We start from the raw sequence: 25,732 nt of genomic DNA on the forward strand, positions 1-25,732 counted from the left end.
TAATGCAACTCATAACAAGCCACAAAGTGAGTGAAGTACTCCCATGTTGTCTGTGTATTTTTTCATTCTGCAGGCTCTTGTAAACTGCTTGACTTATAACAGTGATGATAGATCCGTGTCCAGGCCTGGTTAGGCTCGGAGCAGTGTGAGTGCAGGTCAGCAGTGGGACTGGGGACTGGGGAGTGGAACAAGCCTGCTTCAGCACGGTACAGAGGAATTGGGCTTAGTGTGAGGCTACCCTTGATTCAGAAAACTAAAACAGTCTTTTTGCTTGATTGGAATACAATAATGTGTTGACATTGAAATGATGTTTTGAGAGTCGAGGGTGTGTAAATCTACAAAGCTTTAAGTCAAACAAAATTTGGAATTCTGGCCTAAAGATATGTGGAAATTGATCAAAGGTAATAGATTTCAGAAGTTACGTGTAAAGGTACATGTTTCTTCAGTTAGACCTTGCTGCAGGGTGATGCAGACATCTACCTGAGGGCAGCTGTCCCAGACCACGTGTAGGACATGGTGCTGAAAAACCAAGAAAGAGCTTTTGGAGTATTTACTGATCGCACGTGAGGACAGGGAGAGAAGAGGATGGCCTATGATCATTTTGAAGACCGTGTTCACATTTCTCTGCAGGCTCTTCTTCTATGAATTGCTGGCTCTGGAATAGGAAATGAATGGGTAAATATATGCTGTTAATGATGGATTCGTTATAAAGAATCACCATCCCAAAAGAGAAAAGCTTGTTTGGGAAATAGTGATGATGTCACTATATTTGTCCTTGGAGAGTTTGGCTCAAAGCAGCTTGATTTCACCTGAACACAAACTCGGAAAGACAAGAAAAGAAGGGGATATCTATAAAAGTGATGCTTCTGCAACCATCTGTGCCCTGAGTGAATACTGGCTGTGAGAAACAAAAGCTCTAGGCAGAGCCGGTATGCGTGTGTGTGCAGAAAGTCTGAGAGCCTTTAAACCTGTTTTGTGGCTCGGAGATGAGTTTTTGTTTGTTGTATGTATTTGTTGTATGTTTATCTAAAATCACTTTGTTAGAGGTGTGGCTACAATGTCTCTCGCTCTCATTGGGTAACTTATACAATCTTCTGTAGGCTATTCGTATATAGATTGTGTTTAGAATACTTTTTGTCCTTTCCCAAGTGCCAAAAAAGGGTCCTGTTGCTGTATAGCTCTTCTTTTCTCTAGCTGATGACCGTTCCCTCTGAGGTCCAAACAACATGCTTTCTGGGGTGGGTAAAGAGTTTATGGTGCGGCTACGGTTCACCTGGCGGACGATGTTCAAGAGCAGGTACCTGCTTATCACCAACACGCTGAGTGGAGGAGGCCTGCTGGCGCTGGGAGACTGTGTGCAGCAGAACTGGGAGAATCACAAGGAGCCGGGCCGAAGCTACGACTGGATGAGGACAGGTGAGGAAGAGAGAAAGGAAGATCAAGGGAAAGATTATGTCTTATTAATAGTTGTAACAATATCTGAATTTAAACTTCAGTGCAAATCTAGTAAAAATCAACACTATTAACAGCTGTTTTGATACCATAGCAGCAAAAGTAAAAGTCCAAGAAACAAATATTGGCAGTTTCTTGTTTTAGCTGTCAAAAAATGTAGGTAAACTCCAGCAAACTGTTTTTTTTTGGATGGATTTATTCCTTTTCTATACACCTGCATCATTGTGAAGTTTTCTTTAGTTAAGTGTCCATACTTTTTGATACCATCCAACACTAAAAATAAAAGAAAACATATCATTCTGCGACATGTGGTGTCAAGGAAGTATTGAAAAAAATAACAAAGATTCAAAAATTTCTGACAACTTTTGCTCGAGCAACTTTTGTGGTGCCAGTGTGGGACTGAAGCACTCCGTCCATCCTTTTTTTTCAAGGAGGAAGCTGTTTTCTAGGTGTTAGACTCAGTCATTTTTGCAATTGAATATCAAATGCATTTACTTTTACAGCACCTTGAATTATAACTGAGGTTCTTATTGTGACCGAGGCCAACTGCAACAGCTGGGTAAGGTTTTGGTGGCCTGAACTTCATGAAACCTTTCTGGATTAAAGTTCAGCAGAGTTAATGTCATATGACTTTTTTTTTTTTTTACTAACATATTTTTATCGTTTTTTAGTTACAAAAGACATAAAACATAACAAAACCAACTTCACAACTTGACAAAAACAGTGTAGGCAGCTGTTACATCAACTTAAGAAAAAAAGAAACTAGATGTTACATTAAATGTTGTGGTACTTAGGCAACAGTTAGTTATTAATTATGACTATTTTTCAAGTTTTACATTCATTCAGCTCTGTGGGGTATTGAGCTTAGTTTTAATGTACTCCATAAATGGTTTCCATGTTTTCTCAAATTTATCAGAAGAGTCATCCAATGTATACCTGAGTTTTTCAAGCTTGAGGTGCTGCATCACATCCCTCATCCAGTGGGTCCAGCTAGGTGTATGCGGGGACTTCCAATTGAGAAGAATCAGCCTGCGTGCTAACAGGGTTACAAATTTTGTTATTCTGAGAATAGTTCCTGAAAGATTCTTGTTCTTTTCTCCAATTATGTCAAAGACAGCAATCACTGGATCAGGTTGGACTACACTTTTGAAAATACCAGAGAGAGTTTGGAAGATTGAGCACCAGTAAGTGTACAGATGAGGGCAACAGCAGAATGAGTGTGCTAAGGACGCTGGTGAGAGCCTGCATTTATCACAAGTAGAGTCCACCTCTGAGAAGATTTTAGAGAGATGATGAAACACCTTAAACTGGACATTAATTTGGGCCATGTTTGGCCCAAATTAATGTTGTATGACTTTTTTATAATAATAATAATAATTGCACAACTTGAGCCAAAAAATTAACATATTGAGTAATGCATTCAAGCTGGGCTGTAGGTGGGATCTGTAGTTCATCTGTTGGGTTAGTCATATTATGCAACTTCCTGTTTAACTCAGCATAAACCTACAGTGAGGTGCAGCCTAGAGTTAGTTTCAGGTAAATTTTATTCAGTCCACTTATTAATTTGACCCATAAATCTCCTAAAAATCCAAGTTTATGAACTTGGAATTTCTTCAAAAAGTTAAACTTGCATAAATTCTGTAAATAAACTGTCAACTCATTTTCACCAGTAACAAACTATGGGCAAAAAACCCTTTGAAATTTATAAAAGTCAAAATAAGTTTAAGCACAAGGAAGGTAAGGTCACTGCTGAAAGGGCAGCATGTTCTCAGAGGCTGTTTCAAAGCATATTCATAGAAAGTTGCCCAGAAGGGAGAAGTGTGGTAAGAAAAGGTAAACAAGCAACAGGGATGAGCTCAGCCTTCAGAGGATTGTCAAACAAAGCAGATTCAAGACCTTTAAGAGAGCTTCACAAGGAGGAGACTAGAGCCAGTGCATCAAGAGCCAACACACACAGGCGGGTCCAGGAAATGGGCCCAAGATGTGGTCCAAATCATAGTCCCAGAGTCTGGAGGAGGACCGTGGAGGCAAAGAATACAAGGTGTTTGTAATTCAGTGAGAAGTTTCCACGGTCAGTGATGATATGGGGTGCCATGTCATCTGCTGCTGTTGGTCCACTGTGCTTTATCAAGTCCAGAGTCAACGCCGTCAGCTGTCTACCAGGAGATTTTAGAGCACTTTATGCTTCCATCTGCTGAGAAGCTTATGGAAGATACTGATTTGCTTTTCCATCATGACTTGGCATCCCCACAGTGAAGCCAAAACTACCAGAAACTGGTGTGCTAACTGTGGTATTACAGTGTTTGATTGGCCAGCCAACTGGCCTGACCTGAACCCCAGAGAGGATCTCTGGGGAAAAGTCACAAGGAAGATGAGAGACACCAGACTCAAGAATACAGAAGAGCTGAAGGCTGCTATCAGAGCAACCTGGGCTTCATAACACCCCAGCAGTGCCACAGACTGATTGGCTCCATGCCATTAAAGCATAGATGCAGTAATTTGTGTAAAAATAGATCTAACTAAATACTGAGTGCATAAAAACTTACACTTTGAGATAGTAGATCTTTTATTGTAATCATTAATATTGAAACAAAAAAAGAAATATTTCACTTTGTAATGATGAATCCAGAATGTATGGAAGTTTCACTTTTTGAATTCAATGAAAGGAAAAAACTTTTTTATTACATTCTTATTTTTTGAGATGCACCTGTAGATAAAGAACTTGTCCTTGTGAGCCCCTTTTTGTATTTTAAAGACCAATTTGAAAATATTGGTTTCACAGACCTCCACCAGTTTAACCTCAAGATGAAATGTGTATGTTAACATCCTACAAAATTGCAAAACTGCTCTATTGTCCTGGCCAGCAAACAAATTGAATCTACATTTTCAAAAGCAAACAGTATTTTTTTGCTGGTACTATTGACCAAATATCTCTAACATTCTAATCTTTTACATCTTGTTCTTTCTTTCTCCCTCCAGGCCGCATGTTTGCGTCAGGCTGCTCCATGGGTCCCCCGATGCACTACTGGTACGTCTGGATAGACCGTCGGTTTGTTGGAACAGCTCTGAGCACAGTGAGCAAGAAGGTTCTGCTGGATCAGACTATTGCTGCACCAGCTATGGCTTTGTGGTATTTTGTAGGTGAGAAGGATTTGAGTTTCTGGCAGTAAGCGGTTTTCTCTATTGTTTCATGTAGTTCATAAACACACTGCTTGAGATCTGCTTTCATGACTGTTGCATGCAGTTTCTAAGAATTTGGCTCACTTCCAGTCTGATCTTATCTGATGTGTAAATGAAACACAGCAGACTGACGCACAGCTGACATGCAATGCTGTTTATTGCAGGTATGGATATCATGGAGGGTCTATCTTTATCTGATGGATTTGAGGAGTTTAAAGAAAAGTTCTGGGAATTTTATAAGGCAAGTACACCTGCAATATCTGAGCTGAGGATCTTCTGCACTGTATCAGAATGAATGTGCTTACATATCAGTCTTACAAAGAGTTCTTTGCTTTTTAACTAGGAGACAGAAACTGAATGTTTAGTTTCAGCATCTAAATTGTAACTTTACTGTGTCTGGTTTGTGTTTATTTAAGACACTTTGGAAAACAGATTGCTGGACATCATATTACTGTACACAGTATCCAAACATGATTAGTACATCCTCAACATCTTACCAATAAGACTCTATATTACAGGCTCATATCAGTTTAGTTGTTTCTATCCTGAAACCAAAAAAGGAACCAAACAAAACCAGGAGCAACTCCCTCCATGCAGTGAAGAAGCTGCCATTCAAAGCTCTTTAAGTTGGGATATTGGTGTATATGTAGGGATCATGTTGTCAACAACTTTGATCCAGGCTGAAATAACTTGGCAATTATTTGGTAATTTTCCACAAGCTTAGCAAACATTCATTCTTCTGTAAGCACAAACCAAACAGATGTTGGTCATACACCCTATTTTCCTTTATGACAAGCACATGCTGTAGCTGAGAGTCCCTCTAATGTGTCTTTTGGTCTAACTGGGGCCTCAAGAAATATCCAAAGACTAACTCAACTGGCTTATTTCAATGCAAGGATCAGTGGGTCTCTCTCTGACCTACCTCCAAAAGTTTGACCCCCTTACTTGAGATCAGCATGCGTATGAGGAAACCCATTTCGACTGCTTGTATCTGTAATCTCATTTTCTTGGGAACAGCAAAAAATGTGACCACAAATAAGAGTAGTGATGAAATTGGACTGGAAACAAGAAAGCCTGACGTTCTGATTTAGCTCCCTCTCCCTGACAATGACAAAATGATAAAATGATTATAAACAAGTCAGGCACTGATGTTGGATGAGGAGGCCTGGCTGACAACCTCTATTCCAGTTCATCCCAAAAGTGCTCGATGAGGTTAAGATGAGGGTGTGGACCAGTCAAGTTCCTCCACACCAAACTTATCCAACATATCCTTATAGTCATTACTTTGTGCACTGGGGCACAGTCATGTTGGAATAGAAAAGGGCCTTCCCCAAAATGTTGCCACACAGTTGGAAGCGTAGCATTGTTTAAAATGTCTTGGTATGCTGAAGCATTAAGATTGACCTTCAATGGAGATAAGGGGCCTAGCCCAAACCCTGAAAAACAGCCCCATACCATTATTCCTCTTCCACCAAACTTCATAGTTGACACAATACAGTCACAGAGATAATGTTCTTCTGGCATCTGCCAAACCCAAATACACTCCTCTGACTGCCAAACAGAGAGGCGTGATTCATCTGTCCACAGACCACGTTTCCACTGCTCCACAGTCCAGTGTCAGTGTGCCTTACATCACACCATCCAACAATGGAAAGCCATTCCATGAAGCTCCCGCTGCACAGTATTTGAGCTTACATTAAGAACCAGCAGAGAGTTGCTGTTGTTCCTTAAAACTTCCACTTTCTAATAATATCAGCTGCGTTTCCATTACCCTTAGATATGCGCAAAATCTAAATTGCGCAATAAAAACCTGTTAATGGAAACATCTGAATTTCTAAAAACCTCTCAAATATCGTAAAAAAGTTTTCACACTCTCATGAGGAGGTTTTTTAGACGTTTTGATATAGAAATATATCGCAAAAGTGCAAAGGTAACACTTTTTCCGCATTTACAAGTCACAGGACGTGATGTACGGTGTCACATGATCAGTTCACTCATACATATACTTTTACCCTTATACGTGGCTTTTGCCAGACATATAGGCTTTGCCTCTGAACTATCATCATTTGCCTTCATCTTTTGTTCAAAATAATCAAGGCAGCCGCCGATGTAATCATAATCGTACCAACACACAACAGGTTTAAACATCCAGCTTCCTTGCAGGGAGTTACATGAGATGAGATTTTGCGAGAATTGCGAGGCTCATGCCCAAAACTCCCTTCAGCTGAAACACGTTTAAAGCACGATTGTTAATTAGTCGAAATTTAAGAAATATCGCTTTTATTTTGCAAAAAACTATAATGGAAACCCAGCTACTTACTGTGCAACTGGGTTACTGTCCAGCAGGGATGAAATTTTACAAATTGTCTTATTGCAAAGGTGCTTGTTTTTATACACCTGTGGCAACAAGTCTGATGACACACCTGAATTCAATAATTAACAGGTGTGGCCAAATACTTTGTCCATAAAGTGTGTTTTCATTGTAATCTTAAGTTACAGCTTAACCCTTGCTCCTTCATCCTAATAGGTGTAAAATGCTGTCAAAAAAGTGAAAACAGAAATCTTGAATGCTCAACAGCTGAGTGTCAGAATTACAGACTTGGTTTAAAAAAAAAAACACACATAAAATCAAACCTCCCAGTCAGTTAAACCAACTTCTTTGTTCGTACCCCATGTTTTTTTCCTAACCTGTTTAACAGGCTATACAGTATGGGTTTAACATTGTTTGTGCTTAGTAATCTATCCAGGTCTGTTTATATTTACCTGTTTTTGTCCCCACAGGCTGACTGGTGTGTTTGGCCCGCCTCTCAGATGATCAGCTTCTACTTCCTCTCGCCCAAATTTCGGGTCATGTACGTCAACCTCATCAGCTTGGGATGGGACACCTACATGTCTTACATTAAACACAGAGTAAGTCAAACAGACCAGAGAGTAAAGGGACAGTCTGTGTTTTCACATCTTTTTGAAAAGAATGATGTGTTTGCTATCATTATTACTTTTACTCCTTATATTTTTTAGTAACTGTAACACATGTTAAAAAGGCTATTTTGAGTTGATATGAATATGGTGAATTTAAGTTAGTTACAGCATATTAATAAACAGACTTTTTTCATTTTCCACAGCAAAGATTAACAATAAGTGAAATGTTTAAATGTTAAAAGAATGAGGATGAGAGTTTTTGGTCTAGAAACAGTCGTTGAACAAAGATATAAGATTTAATACACGCTGTAAGGAGCTTTAAAGTAACATAAGTGCTATGTCTTATATATTTTAAAACATTTTGCCTTCTGTTGTGCTCTTAGGATGACAGCCACCACTCTGCAGGAACATCAGACAACAGTGCTGTGGACGTACAGCAGGAAGTGATCCCAGCATCTAAACCTCTGGAGGAGAAAACATCAAAGTTTCACTGTCAGTCATGTTAATATCTATGTTTGGATTAGTTCAACTGCAGCTTAATTCAGCAAGGTACATACATGTAAGTTGTAACATTTTCAATAGTGGGAAACTCACCTTTCTATCTTAGCACTCATGAAAGGTTAAAAAAGTCTTGTTTTGTTTGTTTGTTTGTTTTTACATATATATTTGTTTTGAAGCAGCTTTACCAAATGCTTCCCCAGTATGAGAGCAAGTGGTACGATCTGATTTCTTGCCATTCTTTAAGGAATTTAAGTGTAAGAAGATATACTGAAGAGATCATTAACCCATTTGTTAACAATCTAACAACTTTAAAACAAGCATACATCAGAAAAAATCTGAACGCTGATGAATTGTTTTTGTTTTATTGTGTTTTATTCCTTAGTATGATGTATTTAACGTGAAAATTCAACAGACTCTTTGCAAAAAGGAAATAAAATCACCTTTCAAATATTACATGATAGTGAACAGGAAAAGTTCTTCATGAATTTGTTGATTTCATTTGTGTCTATAAATTTAGGTAGGTGTTTGAAAATATTGTAGTCCTGCAGCTTTCCCTCAAAAATATGTGATGGCAGATCAACATGATATTGTGTTTTCTTCAACTTTCAGAAAATCCCCTTTAAAGGCAGAATTTTACAGTAGAAAAAAAATCAAAACCAGGCAATAATGTTTTAATAACTTGTTCTGTTTGTTTTTAAGTTATGCATTATTACTGATATAGTTAATATAATGGAAAGCAGTATAGTGTAGCTGTTTATAGGTTTATCTAGTTTGAGACAGCATTTTCAATATGGAGACAAATGTACTTGGCTTCCAATGTTAAAAGAAAATGCAATTTTATAGATTTTTAAATGCTTCTTACGTTCTACTGTAAAACAACAAACAGATATGCCTCATTCAGCACACCTGCACTCAACATAACAGTCTGAAGATTCACAGAAAGAGAAACCAGCTAAGGATGTTTTACAGTTTTCTCTGAATAGATAATGTACAAACTTTGTACCAGTAGTCTAGTGGTTATGCTGCACGCCCCATGTCAGGGGTCTACTGATTATGGGCTATATATATGATATATGGCATTTGGAAAAGTATCAGTATCAGCATTCTATTTCACAGATAATCAATAAAATTAATTAATCAAAAGGCACGCTACTTTGGTTCTACTGCCAAGCATGTTTCCCCTCTGGCTTTATGCTCGCTCTCCACAAAAGCTCTTTATGCAATACAACCTGATGGCTAAATGCCATATAAACAGTGGCTGATCAACACATAAGCCCTGGTGCCACTGACACAGTGAGCATATGGCATCAGCCCGTTTTCCTGTAAAATCATTTTTTATTTCATAATAAATGCATCTTGGTCTCATGAACTACTCATAATAAGTATGGATATCTGCATAAATAACTGGCACTGAGAAAACAATATCAGTCAACCCTTAATCTAGGTGTACAGGCTTGTCCTTGTAGTGGACGGTCTTTAATAAGAGAAAATGAAGGGTTAGAGGTGTCACAATACCAGGATTTAACACTTCAGTACAGTTCTAGGAGTTCTAGGTACTTAAAATTGTACAATGTCTTGTACTAAAGCACCAACAATTACAGGAAAACTCCTGAACAATGTCTAAACAAGGGATGCACCACATGAGGTATTTGCTGATATCTTATACTGATTTACAAATTCATTATAGCCTATACGGATATCGATTCCGGATTTTAAATGCTGTTTCAACCTTAAAATTCAGTTTTTAAAAGATACCTTAAAATGTAAGGAATGAGGATCAGCAAAAGGATTTAGGAAATATCATTTGTCAACCTGTGAATCTCAATGGCCTACCGCTGCTCTCTTTCTTACTCTTGCTGTAAATTTTGATCAAACATGACTGAAGATTGATAAATTTTAAAGCTTAATCAATAAATAAGACAACAGAGATTTCATTGTTTTAAAATGGGTGGTTTTAAAAAAATTTAAAGTAACAGAAATTTTGGCATCCTCATCCGGATTATATAGGATATTACAGTTCACTGGTCAGGAGAATTGATACACAGTGCAGTGCCAGGAAATTATTCTTAGTTCCTGAGTATTTGACACCACCAAAGTAAACTATGACTAATTCGTTAAAACTTGGATCTTTATCTTCAGCTGTCGCTATAAGCAAATACAGAGCTGTGTTCAAACATTGACTAACCAGCCTGGAGGATTTGATATGCACCACCCCACTGATTAGAGTGCTCCTCCTCAGGCGCTCTGAACATCCTGCTGTCAAGGATGTAGTCTCTGTGTGTATGAAAGTCATCGATATGACCGCCAGCTTTTTCCTTCCTCAACATGCCTGCAGCGATGCACCTCACTGTGCTGGTGTTTCTGCTCACAGTCAATTTCTGTGCAGGTAAGTCAACACTGCAGCATTTTTCCAGTGAAACTAATGTGATACTCTAAGGAACTACCTGATCGTTATTTCAGAGTCTTTAAAAGATGCAAAGTCATGCAAATAGGAAGCTTCCTGCAGTGAAGAGAAGGCTGAGCACGCTTGTGTGAGGTAGTCTGATGTTTCTCCAAATGCAGGAAAGCACTGTAGTTTGGTCATATTGTAATTATTTTACAAACGAGTAATTTCAAAAGCAACATATAGTAAAATCTGAGGGCTGGATTGCTTTAAAAATTGCCAAGTTTGACATCTTTTTATATCAATAACACTTACCTTCAAGCATCATATTTTCATGTATGTTTAATGACTAATTTACAAACCAATCCATCCATTAAAGTTTGATATTATACAAGTCATTTTATAGGAATAAAAGCTGATTTTAATGAATCAAAAAAGTAACTTAAGGTAAATGGGAAAGTCATGTCTGAGAGTAAATTAAATATTTAATCAGTGAGCTAAACTTACTGTGGCGTCTGCTACCTCTGCAAACACAGCTAATGGACTCACACACACAATGCCTCACAATTGTGTGTAACACCAGAGAAAACAAATCATTCCCTGACTGTTAATGCTGCTTTATTAAAACACACTGCAGAGTCAACAGTCTACAAACTGAACCTTAAAATGAACCACAGCTCAATGACGCCATAAAAAAGAGCTTCATTAGCTCTCGTCAAAACATTATCTCACGTCAGGGCCTGTTTGAAGCTTTAATAGGGCTTTTTATCACCACGGACAACATCTTCATCAGCAGGTGGAGTTTACTCAGAGGCTGGGAAAAAAAAACGGATTGCTTTTAAATGTTTCTGTAACAGGAACTTTGCTTTCATTCTGATTTTAAAGTGAAGATTTATCAAACCTGCCCCTGTGAATGCAGTTAAAACAGTCACAGCCTAAGGTTTATGTCAAAGTTGTCACGCTTCAATAAAATCACAGATTAAAAATGCATGTTTAACATGAATGATATAATCTAAAGCTAGCTATTTAGTGCACTAGAGGTGAGAATGTTTGCTAACTAACTGGCTCATCTAATTAAATTTTAATTAATGCTCTGATCTGCTTCTGCAGCATGCTTCTGATAAAATCTACCCCAACCTTCACAAATAAAGAGCCACATTTAAACTTACCTCGAAGTTGGAAAGACTGTTTATTTCACTTTTAAATGGCGCCATGTTTGTAAGGAACATGCATTTGTGGGATGAGCAGCAGAGCTGAGTATGTGGGTTCCACCTAAGAAAAATTTGCCAAATCTTCTCAGCCAGTGCCAAACGGCTTATTCTGCTGTTACTACTGACTCTTGTCTTGACTGTTTCCTCACCCTGTCAGCACTTAGGAACCATAGGCTGTCTCCTACAGATTTTCAGTCAAGGTTGGCAGGATGATGTGTCCGAAGGCTCTCTGCCCAGACAACCCAGAACAGACTGTCGGCAGCCAATCTCTGGTCTTATAGGCCTGCCAGGTTGTTCACGCTGGTGTCTGCAACACTTGCACTGGAATCTGAACATATGGAGGAATGTTGTGCTCAGCAATGAGTCCAGATTCTGCCTACAGCAGTAGAATTGTAGGGTCAAAGTGTGGAGAAGACACGTAGAGTGCTCTGCTGATTGCTGCACCGATAGAGCTACATCTTCCTTTGCAGTGTGATGGTGTGGGGCGGCGTCTCCCTCACTGCAAAAACGAGGAGGCAATCTCAATGCAGAGAGAAATCAAGATGAGATTCTTTTTTTTTTTTTAAGATTTATTTTTGGCCTTTATTAGATAGGACAGTGGATAGAGTCGGAAACAGGGAGGAGAGCAGGGAGAGACATGCAGGAAATAGTGCCATGGGCCGGATTCGAACCCGGGTCGCCTGCGTATATGGCGTGCGCCTTAACCACTCGACCACTGGCGCGCCAAGATGAGATTCTTTAACCAGTGGCAATCCCGTATCTTTACAGTCTGGGACAGAACTCTGTCCTCCAAGAGGACAACACTCGCCCCCATAGAGCGGGGTTTATCACAGACTACCTCCAGAATTTGGGAGTGGAGAGGATGGAATGGCCTACCAGCAGTCTTGACCTCAACCCCATTGAACACTTGTGGGATCAGCTTGGGTGTGCTGTTTTGCAAGACTGACCAACACAACCACACTGGCTGATTTGTGACAAATGCTGGCTGAAGAATGGGCCATCCTACCATCCTGTTTGTTAAATGAATAAATTGATAAAATGCCAATGTGTCTTGCTTCTTCGGATTTTAATCATCCAATCCACCAAGCAAAAATAAACAAGAGTCAATGGCAGAATAAGCTGTTTGGCACTGGCAGAGAAGATCTGGCAAATTTTTCATGGGTGCAACCCACATACTCAGCTCTGGTGCTCATCTCACAATGAGATACTCACTAGCACAACTACAGTTCTGCACTGAACATCTTTGTGTGTAAAATTGCTCCATCGTTAATCTCATGATAGCTTTGGTAAAAAAAAAACTGGACTAAAGATCTTTGTATCAATTGTTAAAATAATGTTAGACAGAACAGTTTTAAACCTGTTATAAAAAAATCTTGAAGCATTTTAATGTTGTATACCTTAGTTGCTATGTGTAAACTCATTCCTGGTTTTGAGTTTTTCCTAAATAATCAATAAAATATAATCTGAGCTAGCCTTAAATAATACATGGACATCATGTGTGGGGTATCTGCTTGAAGAAGGGGTGTTTGAGCACTTAACTGAGCTGCAAAGCACAAAAAATAAATAAAAAGGAAATAATAAAATGACAAAAGCATAACCAGTACATGAACTCCATGCCATAATTGTTTAATGGAACACATTTATAACCTACTGGAATTTTGTAAGGTAGAAATGTTCAGCTATGATGGCACCAAGCATCCTGAAACTTTTGAAATCCAGAGGTATAAAACAGTATTAAACTTTATTTTTTGTTGTTTTGTTAACAAACTTGTCATGTTAAGACTTGTTTCTTGATAAAAGGAACGATGGTGGCTACTTCCTTTTGATAACCAAGCAAGAAACAGATCATTTCCTGAATTAAGCAATATTGTAAATTTTGGAATGGCAGTAAGTGTTGCTGAACAATCTTTGATTACTGACTGATGAGTTTAAGCTGGCGGGACCACATGCACTGATGGGCTGTCCATAAATAAAACAGTGCTGCTAACTGTGAAGCATTAAGACACAGTTCAGAAAAGGTTGGACTAAACAGTTGAATCAGAAAAGTCTTTACAACAGCTCTGAACTGTGTCTTTTTTAAATGGTCTGTTTTTCCATATCACAGTAAAGTTAATGGCTATGCCACTCTAAAATAAGTAAGCATATGTTAAAGCTCTTGTGAGGATTTTTAAATTGGTAATGAAACAAACTGAAATAAATACTGGTGCTTTTTCATGGCACTAATAGTCTTTGATAGCAGACGGACAATTGAGCAGGATATCGACGTCATCAATGCCATCAGGCTTCCATCAGGGAATTTTCAGCTGAATGTCATCAGCATACAAATGGTATGAAAACTGCTTATTACACGACCTTAAGGCATTGGTTCCCAACATGGGGTCTGGGACTCCCCAAGGGGGTGCCAAAAATCCTAGGCGGGGGAACGAGGCTCTGTCTGCTCTGAGGCTGCCAAAAATAGATTTGCAAATATTGAATAAAACCACGATAAAGAAGTTATTAAGTAATTCATACAAAGGTCTTTTGATAAGAAAAGCATGCATAGGCCTTTTCAGGGTTTTATCAGTGAAACAATTAAAATCTATGTTGAGTTTTGATGGCAGTGTGTCACTCTTTCTTTTCTCTTGGGTCCTGACGGGGCCCCACTTTTGTTATGGGGGGCCTACAAAAAAATGGTGGGGAACACTGCTTTAAGGCAGCATATACATAGGGAATAAAATGAGCCCCAGGACACAACCTTGAGGTGCACCACAGGACAGAATACAAGACTCATGATCTAGAAGGTAACTGGAGAATAAGCAAAGAGCAGTCCCATTAACAGTAGCCTGAATATAGAGCACAATTTGGGATGCATTATAACTCTAGCTGATACCATTATTGATACTGATATTTGATTGTACTTTAGACCTAAAACTTCAGTCTTGAAAACACACATTTTAAGGTTTTCAGATGAATAAATGAACAGATTCTGTCCTTTAAGGAGTGATGATGAATAAAGAAAAAGACATAAGCTGATGTACATTTTAGGTCTGTTGGTCCAGCCCAAAACTCACAAACTTATTTGTTTTTGTGGCAGATTTTAACAGCCACAATATCAGTTGTAAAAATCTGCAGAGATGTTCATATCTGCCGATACCAATATCATGAATCTCTAAGGAAGACTTCTCAAAGCTGATGTGCTACCATATGCAGCCAGTACTCTCTTAACTGTTTTGCCTTTCAGACAACCTCTTAAACCTGTAACCAGGCTATAACAACACATTTCTCACAACTTGCTTTATCATGTTATGTAACTGACAGTTTTCATGCTGTTTTTTCCTCTGCAGGCACCACCACATCTAAAGTTACAACCACTTCTTCTGCAGGTACAACCACCACTCCGTCTGCAGGTACAACCATCCCTCCGTCTGCAGGTACAACCATCCCTCCGTCTGCAGGTACAACCATCCCTCCGTCTGCAGGTACAACCATCCCTCCGTCTGCAGGTACAACCATCCCTCCATCTGCAGGTACAACCCACTCCTCAAAAGGTACAACCACCACTCTGTCTTCAGGTACGACCAGCCCCTCTCCAGCTAAACAGGCCACAGAGACAAACACAACTACTGGGAACTCAACCACATCGACAGGGACACAGAAAAACGATGTCACATCAAAACCCACCAACAACACACAGCAGCCTACAACTTCAACAAACCAAACAACAACAACAGCATTCACTCCAGGGAATGCATCAACAACACCTCTGGCTTTGCCTTCGCCACAAACTACCAACAAGACAGAGGGAACACGAACAAGTGCAATTCCTGAGTCACCAACATCCAACCTGACATCCGAAACGGCAACTTCCCCTGGATCCACAGCAACATCAGCGCCAAAAACACCGGACATCACTTCAACCTCCTCAGCAAACACCACAGCCCCAGGTTAGACTACTGTCAAAGCTGAAGGCACTACTGTTCTTGAATCAGACTTCGATTTATTGAACACTGAAAAGAAAGCAGAAAAGATAACTATTCTGGGATTAAATAAATAAAGTTCAATATGGGCTTCAAAGCTGTATTTTGTACAGAAGAGGAAAAGGGCCACTGAGAAACAAATAATAATTTTGAAACATAATTTTTTTTTACTTGTGAGAAAAAGTCAGAATTCTGAGATTAAAGTCAGAAGATTAACCCTTTAAAGTCTATTGTATTATATTTGAAACATACTTTTATGAGACCTATATCTAATTAAAAGGATCAAAAAATTACTTAATTTAAACAAGGAGCAGTATTTTCAGGCGTGGCGGAGCCGTGACGTAAGCAAGCAGCAACAAGAGTCCGGAGCAATTATGTCAGAGAGCTTAGCGTGGATGCTGCTAAAGCGCCAGTTTTATCAGAACTTGACGACATTTCTTCGTTATTGATGAACAAAGAACAGCAGTGAGTTGTTTTCTTTTCAAAAACGACAAAAGTCGTGTACTGACATGTCTATAGTCGCCATAGTTTGCATTATTCCTCGGTAGCTGCGCACACGCACCTTGGTTGCAGCTACGTCACGTGTTTTGTTGCTCTGATTGGCCTGTAAAGATGTGACAGACAGAACGTTCATCCAATCACACTCCAAGTTTTTTCAATCCTCTACCCTTTCCCAAACGCTTAGCATTGAAGGATTCCCAGATGGATGTGTGAAACAAATCCATTTGGCGTGTCAGGTTAAGAATCCTGAGGAAAAAGTCAGAATTCTGACTTAAATTTCCAACTTTAACCTCAGAATTCTGACTTTTTTCTTACAAATAAAAAAAGTTATGTAAATTTTTTTTCAGTGGCTCTTATCCTCCTCTGTAATTTTCAGTCTCAGAAGGAAAATAAAGTCATTTTAGTTTTAACTCAAAATTATAGTTAGATATCATTACATCATGTAGACAGTACAAGTAAAACAAGCACACAACAGGAAAAATAAAACATTAAAATAAATGATAGTGATAGTGTTATATTAGCTACTAATTAGCCTCATACAGCTAGCAAAGAGGCTAGCTGGTAACTAAATCAGTCACTAAAAAGCAATAATAAAAGACAGTCTCCTCTAACAAGAGTATGATTCAGGGATATGAAAACTGTTTGTCAACATTCGTTTAGTCACCGGTGTGCCAAGAAGTTAAAAGAAGCAGTAACAGTCATTTTCTAAGTTTTACCTGCTGCTTTTATAGCTTGTAGCACATTTAGCACCATGGGGACCTCTGCTGGCAAATGTCTACGTCTCAGCTTTTGTTCGTTGAGTAGTCAGAAAGTAGGCCGCAAAAATGAGCCTGGAAGGTAACTTTTTTTGTTTCACTCAGCCTCAGGCAGTGCAGGCCCTTGGAATAAAGGAGACTTAGCGGAAAATCCCGGCCTCGTCGCCATCATCTGTATCTTCTGTATCGTCTTCGTCCTGGTGCTGGTGGTCGCTACCCTGAAATGTATCCAATCACCAAGGTCCAAGTTTGAGAGGCTTGAAGATGTTCCCCTGGTAAGATAAAAAACAAAAACAGACATTTAACATTGTTTTTTACTATTTACTCCAATCGTATTTTGCACAGAGTTGGTACACAGTTTTTAAATGACGCTGCTAGCCTTACTAGCAGTGGTGGAAAGGGTAGCTCCAAGAAAAGCCTGTTATACTGTAGGCCTACTTAAATATATGGAAATTCATTTATTCCAGGTAAAAAAAGAAAAAATAAAACAAGGGGAAAATCCTAATGAGAGATAGTGTGTCATAAACATGAGATCAAATAGTCAAAATCATGAGTAACTAAATAATAAAAAGACAGAATTATTAGATTGTAAATCATAATTAATACATAAAAAGACGCCTTTTATCTCACAATTTTGACTTTATATCAGAGGTTGAAAAAGTACACTAATATTGTATTCAAGTAAAAGTACAGTTATTCTAGTTAAGATTGCTAGTACTGGTCTGCAAATCTACTTGTCAAATTTTAAGTAAAAATTTTACGAGTAGATTACTTTTTACTTTATTGCATGATGTTGACTTTTATCTAATTTCAGCTCTCTATCTGCTGAAGACAAGGTCTCAGAAGTCTTGGTAAAATTAGTCTCAAGTGTCTACTCAAGCATACCCAGAATAACTGAATGCTGTTTTTAACCACTCAAGGTGTCTTTTGACAGCGTATATTTGAAAGTTATTCTAAAACCCTCAGACTCACTGTAGGTGATGGGGGAGAGCGGGGCACAATCCATTACTTGTTGGATTTGGCTCAATAATCAGAAAAAAAAAAAAAAACACTCAAATTGAGTTTTTTATATTGAACCGCTTTTTGGAAAATGCGCTGAAAGAGACTGAAGTGAAATGTGCAAACTTACCCCATAGATGGAAGTAATTAATGCCGGTGGGTTGGTTGTAAGACTTTCCAGAAAAGTCCATTTGAAACCAATTAATTTAATACATTTTAATAAATACAGATATTCAGCAAATAAATAAAGCCTACTTTGAGTAGATCATGGTTGTGACTCTGTGATAGATACATATTTACATGTCTATCCATTCTACTATTGTATATAATTAAGTGTTCTTTTTTGTAAATTGTGTGTGATTCCTTCTAATAATGGTCCTATCATATAATTACTGTTGTCATAAATTGATATGCATTAGGAATTCTATTTAATATAAATATAATATGAAACATTGCATACATTTTTATGCAATTACAGTTCAGTTGTTATTCTCCGATCCTTGTACACCATGAGTGAGGTGACAGAGTTCCCCCCCCTGAAATTTTTGGTTGGTGGATTCATGCATTAAAACTCTTGCAGGTGTTCCATTTTGACTTGACACAAACTTCTGTACCTTTTAATCATTATGTGCTGTTGCAATGGAGTTCAGAAGAAACTTCTTTTATCAATATTAGGCAAAGAAAGAAGCAGTAAGTTAATGGTTGAGACTAAAAAAAAAATCAAGGAGGTATTTTTAAGTGAATGATGATTTAAGAACATGTACTGTAATTAGGCTTTGCTTTGTGTGTGCAAGCTGTCTGTTTTCCATCAGCAGGGGGCAACAATGTCTTTGAATGTATTCTTAAAATGTGACAAAGGGACAACACAGGAAGTGACAATCTGGCATCTTATGTATGTATTTGAACTGTCAAACCCTGACAGTAAGCGAGGGCTGGCATTCGTCATGCGTTTTATCAGACGTGTCATTTCTACCTCTTCCTTCCTCAGCAGTGAACACGGTGGTTTGCTGCTCTCTTTTTTTCTCACAAACAGGAAGCCCCTGTGTGTGAAACAGAGCAGATCATTGAAATGACGGAGTCAGTTCTCCAGAAATTAAAATTTATATTCAGAGCTCCATCAGATAATCAGCAAGTGGCCAGACTCTATACAGTATAACCAAGCTTCAGGTCTCCACCCTGAGAGGGCTTTGAGATTTCTCTTCAGAGACAAAAGCAAAATACTTCAAGGTTGTAACTTCTCTCTCCAGCTATCTGTAAATCTTTATGGGCATGTGACACTGTAAAAAGAATTCTGTGCACAGCTACACATATGCAACAGCATGAACCATGCATTTCTGACAACATATGGCCATAACATAAAAACAGCTATTTTTGCAGGCTAAGGAGACGATTATCCGATAACAGGCAGGTTTAATGAATGACAGAGCTTTACAAGGCTTTCAGTGGCAACTGTTTTCAAACTCATAGGGGTGATCTTTATTTTTCATGCATATGGAGCAGATTTAAACACATCTTCACACTGAAGTTCAGTTTTTAACATTATTTATAGGGCTTTTTGCCTTTAATAGATCGGACAGCCAAAGAGAGGCAAGAAATATAGGGAGAAAGAGTGAGGAAAGACATGCTCTTGCAGTGCCTATGAAAAGTATTCACTTCCTTGGATGTTTTACCCTTTTAATCATTTTAAAAGTCAATGATAATTCAATATAATTTGGCATTTTTAACAAAAAAGAAAAAAAACACCTCTTTAATGTCCAGGTGCCAATTAAATAAAAATATGTAATGTAAAATAAGTGACTGCAAAATATTCACCCCCTTTAAAGTGACTGACCTAATTCAACAAAGGTACAGCCAATTGGTGCTGATAGTGTCAAACTGGGATCACCTGAGTGCTGTGAATTTGTCTCAAATGATTGCAGTATAAAGACACCTGTGTCTGGATGGTCCAGTCACTGATTGTTCAGTATTCCTGGCTACCATTACACTATGAAGACAAAAGAACACTCCAAGCAACTCAGAGAAAACGTTATGGAAAAGTAGAAGTCTCTGAACATCCCCCAGAGTTCAGTTAAATCCATCATCAAAAAATAGAAGGAGTATGGCACATGTGTGAATCTGCCTAGATCAGAAGGTCCTCACAAACTTAGTGACTGTGCAAGAAGGTGACACCAAGACATCCATGACTACTTTGAAGGAGTTACAAGCTTCAGCAGCTGAGATTGGAGAGACTGCATACAACTGTTGCCTGAGTTGTTTAACTGACAATACTTTATGAGATAATGGCAAAGAGAAAGCCACTGTTGAAGAAAACTCGCATTAGAGCTCAGCTAGAGTCTGCCAAAAGGCATGTGGGAGACTTCATGGTCAAGTGGAATAAAGTTCTTTGATCTGATGGGACCAAAATAGTGCTTTTTGGCCATCAGACGAGACACTCTGTCGCTGCACATCACCACAAACACCATTGTGAAGGACAGTAAAATCATGGAGGATAATCTTATTCAGTCTGCAAGAGAATTATAACTTGGGTGATTTGTTTTCCTGCAAGACAATGACCCAAGGCATACCACGAAGGCTACACAGAAATGGTTTAAAAACAACAAGGTGAAAGTTCTGGAGAGGCCGAATCAAAGCTCAAACCTCCATCCAATAGAACTTTTGTGGCAGGACTTGAAAAGGGCTGTTCACGCCTGATCCCTGAGCTACCTGACAGAGCTTGAGCAGTTTTGCAAAGAAGAATGGAGTGAACTTGCAGTGTCCAGATGTGCAAGACTGATTGAGACCTATCCACACAGACTCAGAGCTGTGACTGCAGCCAAAGGTGCGTCTACTAAATACTGACTTGAAGAGGGTGAAAATTTATGCAGTCATTTATTTTGCGTAACACATTTTATTTAACTGATATTATTTCGCATAAATCTTTTTCACTTTGACATTAAATAGTATTTTTTTTATATTTTTCTGTCAAAAAACAAATTAAATTGATCATGATTGGTTTATAAAATCAATAAAAGGGTAAAATATCCGAGAGGAGGAATACTTTTTGGTATTTAACACAGTTAACTTTCTTCAAATGGACAAGGTAAAGGCTAGAAATATTTGTTCTTGTAATTTGACCTAACCTAATTAATGAAATATGTCAAAATGTTAAAAGTTTGTCCAGCAAAATACAATGTTTGTGCTTTTGGACTTCTTCCCAGTGTTCTTTCTCTATTGTCATTCTGACTATTTTTTCTGAGGCATTAAACAGAGATTTTCATGTTGTCAAGTTTTGAAAGCACGCATGCTAACATAACATGAGTGTACTTGTCTTCTGCTTTAAACATAGATCAAAACATGCACACTGACACTACAGAGAGGATTCAAAGCAGAATATAAAAAAATATGTTGACCTTTTGTAAATGTCAAGACAAACTCATAAACGTCTGGCAGTGGATACTTTCTCTCTCACCAAATCTTGTTTTTGCAAGAGGCCTTTATGAGTTTGATTCTAACCTCACAAGACAGAACTTTTCTTGTTTACACGGTCAGTCTCTTGACTTAATTTCATTCCAATCACGATGGGATTTCCCCAACTTGAAGAGAAAAGTTGAAACCGAGAGAGGATGAAATTAAACATATAAATCAGTCACGTAATTAAAAACAAGGCCTGCAATGTGGGCTATTTAAGTAAGTTGTGTTCATTTGATCCCTTTTCCTATCTCCTTTCTTCTTTTCAGGGCAAAGTGACAGAGGAGTCTCCGTTTGCCCGTTACGCTAAATGACCCAGGAGACTGTTTCAGACACCAGAGACCAGCAGGAGTACATTCCTGTCAGAAATTTCCACAACATCAGCACAAACAGACAATGATTTTCTTTCTGGCTCTCATCGCTTCACATTGCATTTTTTGTCCGTGACAGTGAAATATTTCTGTCTCAGCTTTGGTGTGCTCATTTGGCCGCTTTAAATTCTGCTGATTTAGCCTCTGAAGCATAATCAACTGTTGCACTAACTCATCTGTGGTTTCCTCTGCCTAACATGCACAGATGTCATTGTTTTTATTATTCTAGGTCCCTTTTGCACTCTTGCACATAACATGTCATTTAATAAAAATGCAGCACATTTAAGTTTCTGTAATATTTAGAGATTAACATACACTATATGGAAAAAAAAATACTTGGCCACCTTATCATTACACCAGTGGGGACTGGAATGACATTGGATTAAAAGATAATAATTTCAAAATGGGTCCCCCCCCCCATTCAGCTTTAACAGTCTCCAATCTTCTTGGAAGTCTTTCCACAGTTTTGAGTTGTTTTTGCAGATAAGTGTGATTCATCACTCCACAGAACACATTTCCACTGCTCCACATGCCAGTGTCTGTGGGCTTTACATTACTCCATCAGGTGCTTGGTATTGGACTAAACAGTTTTTGTGCTTGAATTAATGTCAGTGGAAGTTTAATACTCCTCAGCTATGGAATCAGCAGAATGTTGGCAACTTTTGTGCACCATGCAGTCGTTGACTCCTTGGTCTTCTGCTTTGTGGATGAGTTGCTGTTGTTCCTAAACGCTTCCACTTTCTAATAATATCACTTACAGCTGTGTGGAATATCCAGCAGGGAGGAAATTTCACAAACTGTCTTATTGCAAAGGTGGCATCCATCATAGTATCATGTTTGAAGTCACTGAGCTCTTCAGAACGACCCATTTTATTTAACAAATGCTTGAAAATGGAGACTGAATGGCTAGGTGCTTGATTTCATACACCTGTGGCAACAAGTCTGATTGAAAAACCTAAATTCAGTTAACAGGTATGGCGAAATATTTTTGTCCATGTAGTGTATTTGCAGATTCAGTGTAGGTTGGGTTATATGAATGTTATTTGCTTTTTCAAATATGTCTTTATGTTGTTTAATGTATAAATAGTTACATGGCTGCAGTAAGAATGAACAAGTGTACATGATTTATTTTTTATCTCTGAGTTTTTTACTGCATCATGTTTTCCTTAATTAAGTCCTGAAATGCAGATTCATTCCATTTTGTCATGTCCAGCATATCCCTCTCTAAAATGAATCTTCTTTCTTTCAGGGAAGAATTAAGTATACAGATTTCTTTCAAACAGTTTTGGTCAAGTAATGTAGTTGCAGTGTATTGTGTTAAACTCAGGGATTTGATTAAATCATGGTTTTGTAAATGGGGGTGAAAATGATTCGGATTAGCCTTTATTTGTGCATTTAATGCTTAACTGTCAGAGAAATGAAAGAGAGAAGCAAGTTTTCAATAAAACAATATTAAAATGTACAACAAATGTGGTATCTTTTGCTTTTTTAAAACATCGTGTTGATTCACCAGCTTGGACAGCAGCAGAAACAACATCCTTTTATCTGTTGTCTTATCTAAACACTTGAACAGTTTCCCCTGATAGATGAGTCAGACTCCTGAGATAAATTGTGTTGTCTTCACTGTTTGATGGTGAAGATTACCCAAGAGGTCAGGATGAATGTGTGTCCTGATAAGAATGTCTGAGTCTAACATCACCACAGAGACAGACTAATAAGACACAGAGGCCCAGTTTCTCTACAACCTACTAAAAGATGTCTATAAAATGTGAGGGGCATCTTTTTTAAGAATAAGTATGTTAAAGTTTTGCACAGTGGTTTGTTGCTTATTTGCTGAAGCTGTTTTCACACATGCACTCCTGAGATAAAAACAGAGCTCCAACTTCTTACCACCTGTCCTCTTTTCAAGGACATCAGAAACAAGTTCTATCCACTTTTCACCTGCAGACCAAAAAACGGGCAAACAATGAACAGAAGTTTCTATATCTGCTGGGAGAAGTTCAACAGTGTGCAAGTGTCAAAGCACATTCCATGACCTGTTGTGACCAAAAAGAGCCCCAAACATCACACCGCCACCATGAACAGGACTGTCTACAAATGCAGTACTTTGCAGAACTTTTAAGCGTGTTTGGATCAAAATTGAGGCTGAAGTAAAGTGTGGATTTGGCAAGTAAGCTGCCTGAGGGCACCATCAGACGGGAAGGAGGATTAACACAGCCCCAGTCGTGCTCTGGATGTCCTTGCATTATCAGAGGCAAGGGAAAATAATCTAACAAAGTCCACACCTTTAGGGTGGGTAAGGGGTGGATGTCTTCTGTAAGCACGGCCTAAGAAAAAATCTCTATATAATCAGTTTTTATAAAATAAAAACAAACCCTCTACATCCCTTTGACTGCTGCAGGAATGATGCAGTATTAGAATATAGAGATGTAGATGTTAGAAATATCTTCAAAGCAATCTCTTTAAACAAATAAATTTCAAAATTATTAATGCTGGATTTCTTGTGCTCTGATTTAACTTGTTTCACCTGACTTTGATGTGCCTTTTTTGATTGATATGTTGTATTTTTAACTTACTGATGTACTTTATGTCTTTTGAATATGTTTGATATCATGCATTTTCATTATTTTTTTGCTTGACGTCATTGTAAATGAGGGCTCGCCCTCAATGATTTTGGAGTTTAAATAAAGATAAAAAATAAAATAAACTTTGATTCATTTCAGTATCATGTGTGGTAGTAGGTAGTAGGGTAGCCACGAAGCCCCTGATCGTACTGTTTAAGTCCTAAGGGCACGTAAACTGCGGTCTCTGGGCAGATTGCCAGAGGTAAAAAAAAAAAAAAGCGTGGACAAAAGAGATGCCATCGAGCTTGACCTTGGCGGCATCACACGTTTGTCAAGCTTGACCCCCCCCCCACTACACCCATCTCCAGCCCTTGGTTTTGGCACATCAGGCCTGTGATTGATCCTTAGTAGCCTGGTGTGCCTAAAATTCATGCACATGACTGTATTTTTTTAAAAGAGGAGAATTTCTGTGAATTTATAATTGCTAACTTTGTAATCTTTATTTTACCTTCTAATCTGTAAATTTGTTTAGAAAAACAATAATGTCAATCTGTAATTTGTATGGTTAAACCTTGATTTCTTTTTATTAATATACAAATTCATACTGGCATCTTTCCTCTGTTATCGTACAAAATATCTTATTCATATATAACCAAGTTATCATGCCAATATGGCTCAAAGGATAGATAGATAGATAGATAGATAGATAGATAGATAGATAGATAGATAGATAGATTTTAACGGGCAGTAAAGTCAGAAGGTCAAGTCAGGAAAAACTCGAGCTTTGAGCATGGCTCTTCTGTTCTGTTGTTTACATCAGAGCTACACTTCCTATCATGTGACCCGCGCGTCGACGTCAGAGTGACGGCGGGGTACAGGGCGCTGCATGCTGCGGAGTTTGAAGTCTAAACTAACTAACTGATTTGACCCGCAGCAATAAAATGGAAAAGAGCGATAAGTGTAGCAGTATTACCTGACAGACTTCCACTACTGGTTCAGAGGAATTTACCTGGACGTGGATAAAACCCGCAAGAGAAGACGGAGGGACGCTGGGGTGAGCGAAAACGAATCTTTAAACTTACAAAACTGTGACAAAACGGCAAATGGGGCAGAAAGACAGTTCATGTCCTAATTTTTCCGATGAGAAACTCAAAAATACCACAAAGGGCGGACAGTTTGCTTCAGGGACAAGAATTATCTGAATAAGACACCAAGTTATTGGAGTCTTGTTGCTACTTCTTCCATTCAAAAGCTACAGGGGCGTAAAGACAGGAGCAGTCAAGTGAATTATAAGCAGTAATGCGTGAACTGAAGTATTTCATCAATCTACGACAAACTTAGAGTATGCTGTAGTCGTGTTAAGTCAGTTAATGAATCCGTATGATACTGCTGTCTGTGGAAGTTTGTTGTTGTTAGCCCCACAGTATGCATTAGTAGCCCAATACTTCCACATGGACTCTCCCTGTTGTTACAGCATATTTGTATAGTATCCT

The 25,732-nt window shown here is 38.4% G+C and overlaps 3 protein-coding genes across 6 annotated transcripts in view; all 3 read left to right on the top strand.

The window, feature by feature from the left end:
* The first annotated feature begins 1,226 nt into the window (after nt 1–1,226).
* Nucleotides 1,227–8,057, top strand: LOC121512222 (mpv17-like protein 2). The gene is made up of 5 exons (XM_041791388.1): nt 1,227–1,416; nt 4,432–4,593; nt 4,797–4,873; nt 7,414–7,542; nt 7,935–8,057. Exons 1-5 carry the CDS (start codon nt 1,227–1,229, stop codon nt 8,055–8,057), a joined length of 681 nt encoding a protein of 226 aa, XP_041647322.1.
* Nucleotides 8,058–10,334: 2,277 nt separating this feature from the next.
* On the top strand, nt 10,335–24,197 carry LOC121512468 (mucin-2-like). Of its 2 annotated transcripts, none has more exons than XM_041791748.1 (4): nt 10,335–10,438; nt 14,970–15,569; nt 16,964–17,133; nt 21,574–24,197. In XM_041791748.1, exons 1-4 carry the CDS (start codon nt 10,378–10,380, stop codon nt 21,616–21,618), a joined length of 876 nt encoding a protein of 291 aa, XP_041647682.1. In that variant the 5' UTR covers nt 10,335–10,377; the 3' UTR covers nt 21,619–24,197. The 2 variants fall into 2 exon arrangements, with proteins under 2 accessions (XP_041647682.1, XP_041647683.1); XM_041791749.1 differs by having other exon boundaries at nt 10,364–10,438; nt 15,009–15,569.
* Nucleotides 24,198–25,120: 923 nt separating this feature from the next.
* LOC121512582 (cAMP-specific 3',5'-cyclic phosphodiesterase 4D-like) overlaps nt 25,121–25,732 on the top strand; it is a 129,369-nt gene continuing 128,757 nt past the window's right edge. For all 3 annotated transcript variants that reach the window (XM_041791918.1, XM_041791919.1, XM_041791921.1), the window contains exon 1: nt 25,121–25,293. The gene's annotated coding sequence lies outside the window, so the exon portion shown is untranslated. The remainder of the gene's footprint in view (nt 25,294–25,732) is intronic.

This window comes from Cheilinus undulatus, linkage group 7 (genome assembly GCF_018320785.1).
Source record: "Cheilinus undulatus linkage group 7, ASM1832078v1, whole genome shotgun sequence".
In the NCBI taxonomy this organism is placed as follows: Eukaryota; Metazoa; Chordata; class Actinopteri; order Labriformes; family Labridae; genus Cheilinus; species Cheilinus undulatus.

Coding starts and splice junctions, on each gene's coding strand:
- LOC121512222 (XM_041791388.1), top strand. CDS start 1,227: ATGCTTTCTGGGGTGGGTAAAGAGTTTATGGTGCGGCTACGGTTCACC. Junction 4,874..7,413: donor AGTTCTGGGAATTTTATAAG/GCAAGTACACCT, acceptor TTGTCCCCACAG/GCTGACTGGTGTGTTTGGCC. Junction 7,543..7,934: donor TGTCTTACATTAAACACAGA/GTAAGTCAAACA, acceptor TTGTGCTCTTAG/GATGACAGCCACCACTCTGC.
- LOC121512468 (XM_041791748.1), top strand. CDS start 10,378: ATGCCTGCAGCGATGCACCTCACTGTGCTGGTGTTTCTGCTCACAGTC. Junction 15,570..16,963: donor AGCAAACACCACAGCCCCAG/GTTAGACTACTG, acceptor TGTTTCACTCAG/CCTCAGGCAGTGCAGGCCCT. Junction 17,134..21,573: donor GGCTTGAAGATGTTCCCCTG/GTAAGATAAAAA, acceptor TCTTCTTTTCAG/GGCAAAGTGACAGAGGAGTC.